The 15,108-nt window shown below is 38.5% G+C and overlaps 1 protein-coding gene and 1 pseudogene across 3 annotated transcripts; one reads left to right on the top strand and one right to left on the bottom strand.

The window, feature by feature from the left end:
- Positions 1 to 7,497: 7,497 nt before the first annotated feature.
- Positions 7,498 to 9,052, bottom strand: LOC126668282 (UDP-D-xylose:L-fucose alpha-1,3-D-xylosyltransferase MGP4-like; annotated as a pseudogene).
- LOC126670780 (UBP1-associated protein 2C-like) lies at positions 9,000 to 14,743 on the top strand. Of its 3 annotated transcripts, none has more exons than XM_050364606.2 (2): positions 9,000 to 10,395; positions 13,515 to 14,743. In XM_050364606.2, the coding sequence occupies exon 1, from the start codon at positions 9,108 to 9,110 to the stop codon at positions 10,392 to 10,394; it is 1,287 nt and encodes a 428-aa protein (XP_050220563.1). In that variant the 5' UTR covers positions 9,000 to 9,107; the 3' UTR covers position 10,395; positions 13,515 to 14,743. The 3 variants fall into 3 exon arrangements, with proteins under 3 accessions (XP_050220563.1, XP_050220562.1, XP_050220561.1); XM_050364605.2 differs by having other exon boundaries at positions 13,056 to 14,743; XM_050364604.2 differs by having other exon boundaries at positions 11,669 to 14,743.
- The last annotated feature ends 365 nt before the right edge of the window (positions 14,744 to 15,108 follow it).

Below are 15,108 nucleotides of genomic sequence, written 5' to 3'. Positions count from 1 at the left end.
GATATGGGCGAAGTAACCAATGGAGTCGTCCCCACCTCTGCTGCTATCCCAAGCCTGAATCTGAGCTCAACGGATGTCGCACCTGCTACTGCCGATCAGGTGCCTTCTATCAGTCATGAGTCTGCTTCTCTTCCAACGAAGGGTTCAGACTCTTCTCTGAAGGAGTTGCCTACAGTTGGCAAAAAAAGATCTGTTGAAGATCAAGCTAGTGCTTCTTCCAAGCGTCTTAAGAAGAAGAAATCTTCTAAAGAGACTTTGATTGATGAAGTGCCTCGGTTTACTGCGTGGGCGGACGCTCAGAATCCGCCTCGGCTTTCAAATGCTGCTATTCTTCATGCTTGCATGGAGAATATTATGATTAAAGAGGACATCGAGTCCGTAGATCGAAACCATGGTGATGGTCTTGTTGAGTTTGCATGTCTTGGCGGTTTTTTGGTGAGTTTTATTTCCTTTCCTTTGTTGTTGTTTCTTATTTTCTTCGCTTGCTTATTGCTTTCGTTTATATTTTGTAGGTGGTTCAGTCCATTGCTGTTTTGGAACATCGTAGGGATGCGGTGAAACAGCTGAAGAAACTTCAGAAAGACTCCGAGTCCTGGCAATCGGAGAAACAGAAGATGGAGACAGAAGCTGGTGAGCTAGCGGGTCGGAACCAGCAGCTGCACTCGTCCGTTGCTGCCAAAGAGCGGGAGATCTCTTCTTTAGAGGCTCGGGTTCGGACTTTGTCCGAGGAGATCCAGTCTCTAAAGTCTTCTTCGGATGCCCTTATTAAAGAAAGGGATGGTCTGAAGAACAAGGAAGAGCGTCTTCGCCGGCGTCTGGGCGAGTCCGGAGTTTTTTATTCTCAGGTTATGACCCAGTACCGATTGGCGATCGGGGCGAAGTTGCGGGAACAGAACCATGGGATCAATCTTTATGGAGTTAACCAACTGGACCCTGCTTCCCGGTGAAAGAGGTGAAGGCGAAGCTGGTCAAGCAAGAGCACGATGCTTTGCCAAAAGTTTAGCTTTTATCTTTTTTGTTTATATATTTTTGTACCGGATCAAGGCGAATCCGTTGTAATTTCCGCTTGAATTAATATATACAATCTTTTTCCAGTAGTCGTTCTTCTTTATTTATTTTCAGAGTTAATCTAAACTCATGCTTGTTTTTTTATTGTTCACATGTTAATTTAAACCTCCTGAATGTATAGTCGCGAAACCAACTAGGATTCGGCTCTATGTATTTTATTTGTAGGTCTGATCAGATCCTGTTTTATTTTTATTTTGACTCAAACGAGTTCTGATTATTTTAACTAAGACTCAAACGAATCCTGTTAAATCGTGTATGTTGGTTAGACTCAAACGAGTCTTGCAAAATTTTATATATGTTTTAATGTCGGACAGTCTTTATTTCATAATGGAAATTTGTACATGCCACGAGCTAGTCTATTGATAATACTTTCTTAAATGTTCTACATTCCAGTATTTTGGGACCATAAATCTGGTCATTGTTTTTAGCCTGTACGCGCCTTTGCCAGTAGCTTCCTCTACTATGTAGGGACCTTCCCAATTTGCTTGCATTTTCTTTACTCCGACGTTTCCTCTACCAATTTCTGTGTTTTGTAGGACTAGATCGCCGATTTAGAATTCTCGTGAGCTTACTCTCTTGTTGTGGTATCCTGCAGCTTGTTTTTTATAAGCTGTAACTCGGATTATTGCTTCATTTCTTCTTTCCTCTAGTAGATCTAGACACAACCTTATTCTTGATTCGTTCGTCTCCTCTTCTAGATAATTCACTCTGATGCTGGGTACACCAATTTCCACAGGGATTACAACTTCAGTTCTGTAGGCGAGCCTGAAGGGTGTCTCGCCTGTTCCTTTCCTTGCGGTTGTTCTGTATGCCCACAGAACGCTGTAAAGCTCGTCGACCCAGTTTTCTTTATACTGGGCTAACCTCTTCTTTATTCCTTATGCTATAGTTCGATTAGTAACTTCAGTCATTCCATTTGTTTGGGGGGTGCGCCACTGATGTGAACTTTAAGCTTATCATTAGGTCTTCACAGAATTTCTTGAATCGTTTGCAGTCGAATTGTTTTCCATTATCCGCTACTATTGTGTGAGGTATGCCGAACCGACATATCACTTCGTTCTTGAAGAATTCCTCTACTCTAGCTGCAGTTATGGTTACGACTGGCGCTACCTCAACCCATTTAGTGAAGTGTCCGACTGCGACGATTAGCAATTTCATCTGATTTTTTCCTGTTTCGAATGGCCCTACTATGTCGATTCCCCATGTGGTGAATGGTCAGGGGCTTTCCAGCGATCCCTGCGGTACTGTTGGCCTACTGTTAACATTGTCATATCTTTGGCATTTGTCGCATTTCTTCACTAGAACTTTCGCGTCCTCTTTGATGGTTGCCCTGAAGCATTGTTTTTCTTGCAATGGTGATCGCTCCTTTGTCTGCCCCGCATATTCCCTCGTGGATTTCTTTCAGGATTGAGCCTCCAGTTTTAGGCGAGACACATCTTGACCACGGATGAGTTAAGGAGGTTCGGTAAAGAACTCTGTTATGATATGAGTAATTGGCGGATTTTTGGATGATTCGGATGGCTTCGACATTGTCGATTGCTAGTTCTCCTTGGTCCAAGTATTTGATTAGCGGGGTCATCCAGGAGTCAGTTTCATTAATCGCCATGATTTCTTCTTCCTTGGTGCTTGGTGACTCGAGGGTTTCCTTTAGCCGCATCCTCATGAATATATCCCCTAGTTCGGACGCTGATTTGGCGATGGCGTTAGCGTCGGTGTTTTTTTCTCTTGGGATTTGAATGATCTCCCACTGTCCTCCTTGCGCTTCAAGTTGTCGAAGTAGCTTTATGAATTTTTCCAGATATTCGATCATTCCAGTTTCTTTGGCTTGATATTCTCCTTTAACTTGATTTACTACTAGTTGAGAGTCTCTTTAGATTTTTAGAATCTTCGTTCTTATCTCCAGTGCTAGGCCGAGACCAGTGATCAAGGCTTTGTATTCGGCCACGTTGTTGCTGGCAGCGAATTGAATGTTCACTCCGTACTCGATTTTAACTTTCCCGGGTCCTTTGAGAATAACTCCCGCTCCAGCTCCTTTCTCGTTCGAAGCTCCATCTACATGGAGTTTCCATATTAACTCTGGTTTAGGCTGTTCGGATTTTCCAGGGGTTATTTCTGCTACGAAGTCCACCAGGGCTTGCGCTTTGAGAGTTGGACGGGGTTCGTATCTGATATCATGTTCGTTGAGTTGGATGGACCAATGGACAAGTCTTCCGGAGGTTTCGGGTCTTTGGATCGCCTTTCGTAATGGTTGATTCGTTATAACTACCACATTGTGGCTCTGGAAGTAGTATTTTAACTTTTTGGCTGTGGTCACTACTGCGAGTGCCATCTTCTCGATCTCGGGGTATCTCGTCTCCACACCTTTTAGTACTCGGCTGATGTAGTAAATTGGCTGCATCTCACCGTCTTCCTCTCTCACCAGTACCGTTCCAATGGTTTCTTTCCTAGTGCAGATGTATAAGTAGAGTGTTTCCCCCCACAGCGGTCTGCTGAGTAATGGAGGGGTGACCGGGAATTTTTTCAGTTCTTTAAATACTTCCTCGCCGTCTTTGTTCCATTCGAATTTGTGTGTTCCTTTAAGGGCTTTGAAGAATGGAAAGCATCTTTTTGCTGAGCAGGACATAAATCTACCGAGTGTTGTGATTCGCCCATTGATTTTTTGAACCTCGTTTATGTTTCGAGGTGCCTTCATGTCCATGATTGCTTTGATCTTTCTGGATTTGCTTCTATTCCTCTTTGGGATATCATGAATCCCAAGAACTTTCCTCCTTGTACTCCAAACGTGCATTTGTCTGGGTTTAGCTTCATCCCAAATTCGTTTAGTATTTTGAATGTCTCCTCCGGGTCTTTTGCGTGAGTTTCTTCGTTCTTGCTTTTAATGATCAAGTCGTCCATGTATACTTGGACTCGCTTTCCTATTTCGTCTTTGAACATGAAATTCATGAGTCTTTGATATGTTGCTCCAGCGTTTTTCAATCCGAAGGGCATCGCCGTATAGCAGTAGGTTCCTCCCTCGGTGATGAATGATGTTTTCTCCTGATCTTGTTCTTTCATTTGTATCTGGTGATAGCCTTGGGCAGCGCCTGCTAGGCTATACATTGCCTGTCCGGCGGTAGAGTCCGCGAGTTGGTCGATATCAGGGAGTGGGTAACTATCTTTGGGACACGCCTTGTTTAGATCGGTGTAGTCTACGCACATCCTGTTTTTCCCGTTAGCTTTCTTCACGATCACGACATTGGCTACCCACTTGGGGTAATGGACTTCTCGGATGAATCCGGCTTTTTCAAGTTTTTCCACTTCCTCTGCTATTATCTTTTGTTTTTCTTCGGAAAACTTTCTCTTTTTTTGTCTGACCGGGTTCGCCATTTCTGCTACATTTAGGTCATGAGTAATGACTTGAGGGTCTATTACGACGATCTCCGAGGCCTTGGCGGCGAACGTTCCGATGTTGTTTTTCAATATCGTTGTGATGTCTTCTTCCACTTTAGGGTTCATGTTTGCTCCTAGGTTTACTTTTTTCTCCGCGCTGAGCTCTAATTTCTTCGTTTCGCCTTCGGGTGTACTTTCTTTTTCTTCAATATCGTGGTTGAGAATTTCTTGAATTGGCATTGCTTTGCACGACTCTTTTATTGACTTATCATAGCATTCTTTTGCTACGGTTCGGTTTCCTTGTACCGTAATGATTCCTTGCTTTGTTGGTATCTTCATAGTTAGTGCTTTTACACTAGTCACAGCCACCGAGTCGTGGAGGAAAGGTCTTCCCAGTATCACGTTATACGGCAGATCGATTTCCACGACACTAAACTGTGTAGGCAATTCCTCGCTTTTCCTTGTTCTTCCCAGCTTTACGTCAAGTGTAATCGTTCCGTTGGGCTTAATGGGGGAGCCCCCAAATCCCATTACGGGCGTAGCATTCCTTTAATTCTGCGAGATCCCTTCCTAGGCTCTCGTAAGCCTTTCTTGTTATTAAATTTATTGCGCTTCCTTCATCAACTAAGATTCTTTCTACATTCCAATGTTCGATGATCATGGCCACTACTAGGGCCCCGTTATGTTCTTCTGCTATTCTCCCGAAGTCCTACTCGTCGAAAGTCACCGGCGGTGGAATGAAGGATTCTGTTGATTTTCTTTTTCTCCCCTGCGATACGTTCCTTGTATTGTCTTTCAGGTGCATTCTTTCAGAAGTCATCTTCTTCAATGAAATTTGTTTGAGTTCAGAAAAGCTCCTTCGAGTTTGAAGTTGAGTTAAGCTTTTCCCACAAACGGCGCCAATTGATGGAGTCTGCCTTCTGAACCAGTGAATGAGACCTGCAAAACAAGGTAGAAGCTAACTGGACGGTGGTTGTCCGATTAACTCTCCGATGCTAAAGTCAGTTTAGAGCTTTGAGCAGCGTTTTGAGTATATCAATGTAATTGTGTTTTCAGGTATACCTCATGCTTCTTTTATAGTAGATGATTGCATACCTTGAAGAGTCGAAGTAGGTAAGTGAATCCTACTTTGTAGGGATTGACCCTGATTTGGCGTGATCTACCTTATTCAGACATGAGTCCTGTTTAGGAACGTCTTCCTAAATAGTCTCGTCTTCCTAAGATAGAGCTTATCTTCTTAAGTTGGAGATTGTGTCCAAATAGGAAAGTACTTCGAGATATTATAGTAGATTTGGCGATCTATCCGGATCCCAAGATCGACGTTCTTTGGGCGGATCCTAAGGGATTTGGTCTTCGTCTTGTTGAATGATACGTTGGCGGATCCTATGGATTCGACCGTCTTCATCATATATTTTGTTCTCTCGTTAGGAGTTCGGTATCGCTTGAGAATGGATCTCCTGTGACTCGGCTCCATTATAATTAGTGTAGGATTCGGTATCCATCAATAAGGAACGCAAATAAAAGAACTCGCCAAGTGTAGAGACCTTAAAATAGGCTTTTCCCAAACTTTTTTCTATTTGAAAAATTATCTTTTATACCTCCTTTTTTGGATTTGCAAAAATACTCTTTATACCTCTAATCTACCAATAAATTAACAATAATCTACTAAAAAAATATTTTTACAAAATTTTTAAAAAATGAAGTATTTTTTTAATTTTTTTTTCTATTTTTGTATAGAGAATGTATCTCACTAGAGGGGTAAGAGTGGAGAGGGTCTTTTTGATGTTAAAGAATAAAGTTGTGCTAGTTTGATTCTGGCTTAATATATAGACGTGTCTTTGCACTTTTAACTTTTTGCACATAAGGTCCCTGCATTTCATTACCTTTATTATAAAGCCTTACACTTCTTAAATCAGTAGCCCGATGTCCTTCTGTTAACTTCTGTTAGCGCGTGTAATTCACATTTTATTAGTGAGATTAATAAATTTAAGCTTCAGTCCACATCATTATTTTTTTGCCAAATAAAAACGCCACCTCATCTTTTTCTTCTACACTACGTCTTCTCCACTACTTCTCATGCAAATTTGGTTCATCACAGCTCTCTTTTAAAATTCAAGCACACTCAATCATGGATATATGACCATATTTTATGCATCTATGACCACTTGACAGCCACATAATACCATACATAAAGGTTCCCTCTTTGCGCCTGCAAATCAAAAATTCAAAAACACAAATTAGACAACTAAGAACACTATAGAACTGTTAAAATACATAAATTTTATAAAAACCTGCTCTTTTCTATAAGAGTAATTCACAATATAATTCAACTGATTTTCAGAGACAAATTTCAATCTTTTTTTTTGTTCATTCAGTACATCAAATTGTATTCCTGCAAAAAAAAACTACTTCTCATTCCATTAATTTCATCTCTAGAACAGAAAAATAATAGTTATCTAACTCATTTTAACAACAACAATAACACTTTTGCAGCTCCCTTATGTAATGAATTTACCAATGACGGAAAAATTACCAGGACCGTTAGACATGAAAGCGCCACCGCCCAGTCAAAGTGCAATTATAATGTGAGTATTTGTGTGTTTGGTCAAAAGTCAAATTGTTTTTGTTACTATTTCTAATTTATGATAACAAAGTAGTAACTTGATTTGCATGGAAATATAGATCACTAACATGCAGTAGAGTGCATGAATACGTCATAATCATTTCCTTCTAATTTTGAATATGTAGCTCATATGCCACATAGGATATGCATCAGGTCTATTATTTGTCCCAGTTTTGTTCATTTTAATCATAAAACGATACTATTCTTGACCTTAATCTTAGAAAAAAGGCCCATGAAGATTTGCAAAATAACCACAGCTGCTAGTGGTGAATTCTCATAGGAAGGTAGACTCCAAGTAGGAAAAGGAAAGGGTTAAATACCACCTTGATTTTATAGATTTAAGACTTAGCAGTAGACATAAAAAGAATTGACAAAATCACATTCTTTAAATGTACAAACTCATTTTAACAATAGCAATAACTTGTAAGGTCTTCGACTCATAAATTTCCAAATGGCGACTGTTGAGCATATATAATCATCGACCAACCAGAGGCCATAAAGCGCTTTATCTTCTTGTCAAAACCTGTGATGTATTTGTTGTGAATGATAACATGTTTTCCTTTTATTTCCTGCACTCATGTCGAGTTCTTGAAGTATAGTCCTCTTGTTAGGAATAATGCTTTATGGCAGCAGGTAGAGGTCCACCCATCCAAAAGTTTTCATTAATGCCCAGTTAAAAGCAGTCTGAACTTGAAGTTCCTCAATTCACTTTTTCATTAGTTTTGCTCCATCAGTAGGGCGTAGGAAAATTATACAGCTACAGATATAAGTTTGCCCCTTTTTTCCAGGAGGCGGCAAATCATGGGAATGATCTACAGGCTTCACGGCTGGCATATCATTAGTGAAGTACACTTCATGCTTTCCCTGCAAGGGAGCTCCCAAGCAAACCATATCGACATCATTTTACATGACATTATACCCAAGCTCTAAAAGATGCAGCAAGTGTCGTGGTCTCCTCGATGTGAAATTAAGGAACCCTTGAGAACCGAATTTATGAGCGGTTTGAGAATCGGGAGCCGGAGGAATCAGCACAGCATGCCCAGGCCACCGTTCATTAACCTTATATAGTATTGCATAATTTTCAGCAATAACCAGCACTTGATCTTGGTGCAATTTGTGTCGATTGTTTCCTGCAAATTTTATACACTGCAAGTTACTACCTTGACCTTATAATTAGACAAAAAATATTGTTAGTTAAGATAAGCACTCCATACAAGAAAATGTTGACAAGAAGAAGAAGAAGTTAAATTTAAAATTCAAATGGATATTTATTCTGAAATCTGTCAAATCAAATGCCACATTGGAGATGTATTTGACGTGTAAACAGATTGGATGGAATCTCTAACGGTGTTAACACTCGCTTGCACTGAGGGACTACGGGCTACTGATTTAAGAAGTGTAGGGCTTTATAATAGGGATAATGAAGTGCAGAGACTTTATGTGAAAAAAGTTAAAAGTACAGGGACACGTTTATATATTAAGCCTTTGATTCTTAGAAAAGGCTTAATTACTTAAAAAACCTCCACCTTATAATATTTTTTCGTTTATACCATGACCTAGAAAAAAATTCATTTATACCCTTTTTTGGATTTTTTTGTTTTCAACTCTACCCTAAAGCACTAAATTGAACTTTTTTTATCTAGAAAAAACTTAAAATAATCCTTCATTTTTTAACTTATTTGTATTTTTTCAAATAGAAAAAAGATGATATAACCCTTCTATTTAATTATTTTTAATATTTTCATCCTATAATTAATTAAATTGTCAAAAAATAAAATTTTGGGGTACAATTGAAAACGAAAAATCAAAAAAAGGGTACAAATGGACTTTTTACTAGGTCAGGATATAAACGAAAAATTGTTTCAAGGTGGGTTTTTTTTAAGTAATTAGGCCCTTAAAAAATAACTTTTTTGATATTTTTTTGACAAGTTGAGGGGTGAATTGATCTTCATTCCATAAACATAACATAACATTGCCCCCTTTCTCCCCCATTGTTAGGGTTTTTCATAACATCACTACTCTATCTCAATCATATCAATCAAACTCAATGGATCTAGCAAAGAAACGAAAGCTCGAAGAAAACGGCAATATATCATCCATAGACACCGCTGATTCCATTTCTAAACTTACCCAACAAGACGCCCGCAAAATGATCGAAAGATTCTCACAAGATCAGCTCATTGACATCCTCCAAGCCGCCATTACCCGCCACCCAGATGTCCTCGACGCCGTACGAACCGTCGCAGATTCCGACCCAACTCAGCGTAAGCTCTTTATCCGAGGTCTCGGCTGGGAAACCTCCACGGAAAATTTAAGAAATCTGTTTTCTTCTTATGGGGAATTAGAAGAAGCTGTTGTGATTCTTGATAAGAATACAGGAAAATCTAAAGGGTATGGTTTTGTTATATATAAACATGTTGATGGTGCTATATTGGCTTTGAAGGAGCCCAGTAAGAAAATCGATGGCCGCGTGACTGTGACTCAGTTAGCTGCGGCTGGGAACTCGGGTGGGGGGAATAGTAATAGTAATAGTGGTGGTGGCGGTGGCGGTGGTAATGATGTGGCGATGAGGAAGATTTATGTGGCGAATGTTCCTTATGAAATGCCCGCGGATAGGTTGCTGGCGCAATTTGCGCAGTATGGCGAAATTGAGGAGGGGCCGTTGGGATTTGATAAGCAGACTGGGAAGTCTAGAGGGTTTGCTTTGTTTGTGTATAAGACTGCTGAGGGAGCGCAGTCTGCGTTGAGTGAACCAGTGAAGATGATTGAGGGTAGACAGTTGAATTGTAAGTTGGCAAATGATGGGAAGAAGGGGAAACCTGGTGGCCCGGGTCAGGCGGAAGGAGGACAGGGACAGGGTGGGAATGTGCACGGAGATGGAATGGGTATGGGGATGGGTATGGCTTCTCAAGGTCCATATGGTGGTCCGAGTGGTCCAGGTGGCCTTGGTTCATATAGCGGATATTCTGGTGGGATGCAGGTTCCTCCTCATCATCCAGGGATGCCTTCTCAGGCTCCAGGTTCTTTGACCGCTGGTAGTGGTGGATATGGTGGTGGTAGTGCTGGACTCGGTGGACCATATGGTGGATATGGGGGACCAGGGTCTACAGGTTATGGTGGTTTAGGTGGTGGAACTGGTGTTGGCGGTGGTTCTTGTGTTGGTAATGCTTCTTCAATGTACAGAATGCCACCTAGTTCGGTTGGTATGCCTTCTGGTGGGTATCCAGATGCTGGGCATTATAATGCTTCATTTCCAGGCCAGCATCAGGGGACTTCACCAGCACCAAGGGTTCCACCTGGGGGAATGTACTCAAATTTGCCTCCATACTACTGAGGTAGTCTTCCTTCATTGATTTACATACTTGATCTGTTTATCTTTTTCTTTGGCTCTAATTTTCTTTCATGATGATCGGTAGAGTAGCTTACTAGCTTGATTTTATGTTGCATTGTTTGAGTGTTTCATGTGCATGCAGCTGTATGGCCTTTTTCCTATGAATGTTTGTTTGTCAACTTCTATTATACATTATAGTATTATTATTGCATAATCATGTGTGACTTGCTGTGAGAGTTTGTTTGCCCTTTCATTTTTAAAGCAATCTCTGTGGTTAGTTCATATGCTTTAATTTCTTGTGTTTTACCTTCCATAGCCGTGAAAGGATGCTCACATGTGACTGAAGTCTGGCTAGATGTCAATTTGTTCAAATATATGTCACCTTGTGTGGTGTTTATCTCCTGTTAAATGTTACTTTATTTGTTCCACAACTTCCTTTCACTGCTTTTGCCCTAAATGTGATTTAACTTTTGAATTTGACTCTGAAGTTTAACTTGGTGTTTGATGCTACTGTTCTTGCTGGTATTATGAGCACACATTTTAAAGGGAAATGTGACAATTGATTAGAATATTGAACCATTCTTGTGTTCATTATTATAAGGATCAGGCATCCAAGTAGTGTTTGCAATAGTGTTCACATGGATTTGTGGAATGATTTTCTTGGTTTATAACATCTCTTATATTAGTTTCCCCTTAACTAGTCATTTATGTGCTGCTGTGAAATCTTCCATAACGGTTTTCCGTGTCTTCCTTACTTTTAAGATGTGCAATAGAGATTCATTATCTGTTTATTTGCTTATCTTTTACTCCTTGTAGTCTTTGTCCTACTCTTTATGAGACTTGATTTGTCTGTTCCAGTATATTTATGTGCTATAATTCTAATTGCATGAGGTTTAACTCTTTGATATTTGTAATTCTCACTTCTGTTTTCATGTTTTTTTTTTATTCCTGTGTTTTTGAAAAAAGATTGTAGTTCCATAACTTTTAATATTCATGCACTGGTTTTTCTATGTTGTTATCTTATCATTCCAGGGTTTTTGTATGTTTATACAAACTCTTCATAGTTGGTGTGCTTGTGTTACTTTGTTTCTCAAAAAAATTCTCTTCAGTTGCACTACATCTGTCATGGTTATGTGTTTTCTGGGCTGTGTTTCCTGATGTTCGCTATGAATGGTATTATCATTTGGGTTGTTTATTTTACTTTGTTTATCATGAAATTTGTTTTGCATGATAGATGTAAAATGATGAATTGAGCTGTGAATGGATGTTTGATTCAGGTGTATGACAGCTTGTTGGGCGCAGATGCTTGTTGTGGTACTCGTGATTTCGTGATTGCAGACTGTATGATCTCTGGTTTGATGAATGTATTAGCTTTGCTTTTACGGATACTTCACTTCATCTGCACCTTTAGAGTGTGGCTCCCTTCTGAATTTCTGTTGTTAAATGACCGAGCTAGCCCAAAATTTGTACCCATGCTATTCTAGTTGAGATTTTAGTATTAATATAGTTTTATCATTTGAGTTAGCATTATGCTGTATCTTATTGCTTGTGAGTGGTTCTGATGTTTGTTTTTGCATTTTCCAGTGATAAGTTTAAGTATTTATATCCATTGTTGTTTATGTCTGCATGAAAAGCCACTATCTTGTTGGTGTATAACTTTGCATATGGAACTTTCTGGTGAAATAGCAGATAGTTGTAGCTAAAATTTTGTTTCACTTTTGGTGAGAGTATATATAATGCACTTATTGCTATTTTTGTTCAGAGATTGTATGATCGTGTTTTGCTAGTGTTATAAATGAAATATAACATTAAAAATTATTTGCAACTACCTGCTGGCTCAATATACATTCACCTAATTTTGTGCCAATTTTTTTCTATGCTCCGGTGCTTATCTTGTCTGATTGTCTTCCGAGAATGTGTTGAGAAAGTATATACCAGTTAAAATCTGTGCTATGCTTGTTAAGGGGCGGAGGATGATGTTATTTTCACATGCTTTGTATAATAGTCTTCATCAATTAGTGCCTGGTGACTTAATTATCCAAAAAAAAAAAAATTAGTGCCTGGTGGCTTTTGTTATCTACTTTTGCTCTTCTTCCAAGTTTATTCACAACACTTTTAATTCTTTTATGATGTGAATGTGTATATTCATAACACTTTTAATTCTTTATGATATGGATGTATAAAATGATATCATCAAGTGTTTATTATGAAAATTCTTTGCCAAAAAGCAACTTCATTAGAGAGGGATACAGGTCTGGTGGAGACTTGAAGTTGGCTGAATATGAACATATAATTAAGGATGCTAAAATACAATGTTCCTACTTTTTAGTGCATGCACATGTGTCTGGATATCGTTGCATGATATCCTTGCTGTATCAGAGCAACATGCCATGACAATCTTCATTTTGTTTGGTCAGTGATGTGTAAAATTCATCATTATTTGATATTTGAAAAAAAGAGAAGGCATGTTGATGAGCTGTTGGAGTTGAAACTCTGCAATCGAGTATGGCATGTGTGTGGCTGTCATAATTGAACTCTGCAACCAAGTCATGGTATTCTATTTATTAAAGCTAACAAAATTGGTTGATTGACTATCATCTTGCTGTTTGTTTGTTTCTCTGTATTATAGCTTGACATGTCATCTATTATTGTTCTTGTCTTTAGATATCTACATCAGTCTGCTTCATGGTGCGCGGTAACTTGCACAATTACACTCAATCTTATCAATTATGGATGGCTAGGTGGTAGGACCGGGTTGTGTTGTTGGGGAATGGATCGTACTCGCACCTTGTTAAATTTTTCAGTGTCTCAATATAATTTTTTTCTTGGCAATTGTGTGTGATTTGTAACCAGTTGTTAACTTGCATTCTTTCTGCTGGCAATATTTCTCTTTTTGGTCTCGCACCTTGTCAAAATTTTCAGTGTCTCAATATAATTTTTTTCTTGGCAATTGTGTGATTTGTAACCAGTTGTTAACTTGCATTCTTTCTGCTGCCAATATTTCTCTTTTTGGTGATTTGTTGCAAAAGATTGTTCAAGCCACAATTAAACTAATTGCCTCATCAACTTGCTAATATGTAGAATTTATTGGATGCTGCTTGATCATTTTTTTCCCTTTGCCAGGCAGCCCTGGTCCATATTACTCAGAAACCTTTTTCTCTGTTTTTTCCGGAACTTTCTGCTTTGTCCCAACGGTATGCACATTCTTTAATGCAGCTTGTGTGACTTCATGTTTTTGGAGATTTTTGTTTCTTGTCATTGGATTCATCTTCACAGATTGATTGTTGAATGTTGAATGTTGAGAATTATTGATCCATAGCTCCTAGCCAATAGTTATACTGTACTTTTCCTGGTAAAATGCACCAATGCTGAGTGTGATTTCACTTTAATAACTTTTTATAAAGTGGATCGCTGAACTTTGAATTTGTGTAGACTGTATCATGACACAAAATTGCTTCGATTATAGAGAGAAACTTCACTTGAAACAGATGTGGCACCATGCAACGTATGGACCCTTTCAAGTCGGCTCTCTCACTGGATTTAGGTTTTAGGTGTGGATGCTCTTTGACTATATATATTTATAATGATTTCTAGATTACCAGGCGAAACCAAAGTGCCGCAATGAACTACAGTAAATCTGAACAAAAATGCATTTCGGTTTCACTTTGGTGTTTTGGCTATCTTAATGTATGTGAAGACCTTTGGATTGCGCTGTTGCTAGTGTTGTGATAGCTTGGTCAAATTACATGAAATTGGTGTTGCTCGAAGATGTATGACTTGATTGACAAACTTAGTCTTTCTTGATGTTGTCTATCCTTTAAGGTTGTGCAAAGGTGGAACCAAATTGAGTAACCAAATCCAACTGACAAACTTGGTTCCATTTGATTTAAACCGAATACACACACCCCTATCTTTCATCTCTGTGTGTACGTATGTTGAATGACATGTTGAGAAGTATCGCTAGCTATGGTTGTACTCGCGTAGGAGTGCAGATAGAATTTCGGATTTGTTATTTTCTATAGGATGGTGGTAAATTGATGATGTTGAATGGATTAATTCAGAGTTGATGTGCTAACAAATCGACATCCATTTAAACTCATGCGAGGAACATGAGATGACAGGGAAAGAGACTGTAGGCTGTGTGCATCAAAGTTGATCGGAAGCAAGGGATTTCGGTCCTTACCGGTAGGTGATGAGAGCCGTTGAAAAGAAGCTTGTATATCTATTTGTACTTATTACTGCCTCTGTTATGGAGTTTCCTTATCATGTGAAGGTGCTGCTGTCTCATCGTTTTACTTGAATGGGATTTTGAACTGAGTAAAATCTTAAAAGTACTTGGGAGTTCAGATTTAGGTTGATGGTTCCAAACGTTTGATTTTTTTTATAAGAATAGTTCTAATTAAGTTTTTACTATTTTGTAATTTTAAATTAACTAGTTTCGCATTACGTGCTATGTACGTGGCTCGTAACGTAACTATTCAATGAACATATTAGTAAATTTATTATAATTATATCAATTTTTTTATTTATAATTAATATTAAATTAGTTAAGAATTTTTGTAAAAGTAAATATAATATATTCAGTTATTAAATTTTTTTTTTCATACTGAATTTATTCTTCTTTTGATTTTATAATAACCATAATTAAATAATTAACTTAATTTTATTAATAATATCTTTAAAAATAATAGATAGAAATTTAAATAATAATATATTC

The sequence above is a fragment of the Mercurialis annua genome, linkage group LG2, assembly GCF_937616625.2.
Source record: "Mercurialis annua linkage group LG2, ddMerAnnu1.2, whole genome shotgun sequence".
In the NCBI taxonomy this organism is placed as follows: Eukaryota; Viridiplantae; Streptophyta; class Magnoliopsida; order Malpighiales; family Euphorbiaceae; genus Mercurialis; species Mercurialis annua.
This window is presented reverse-complemented; position numbering and strand designations above follow the sequence as displayed.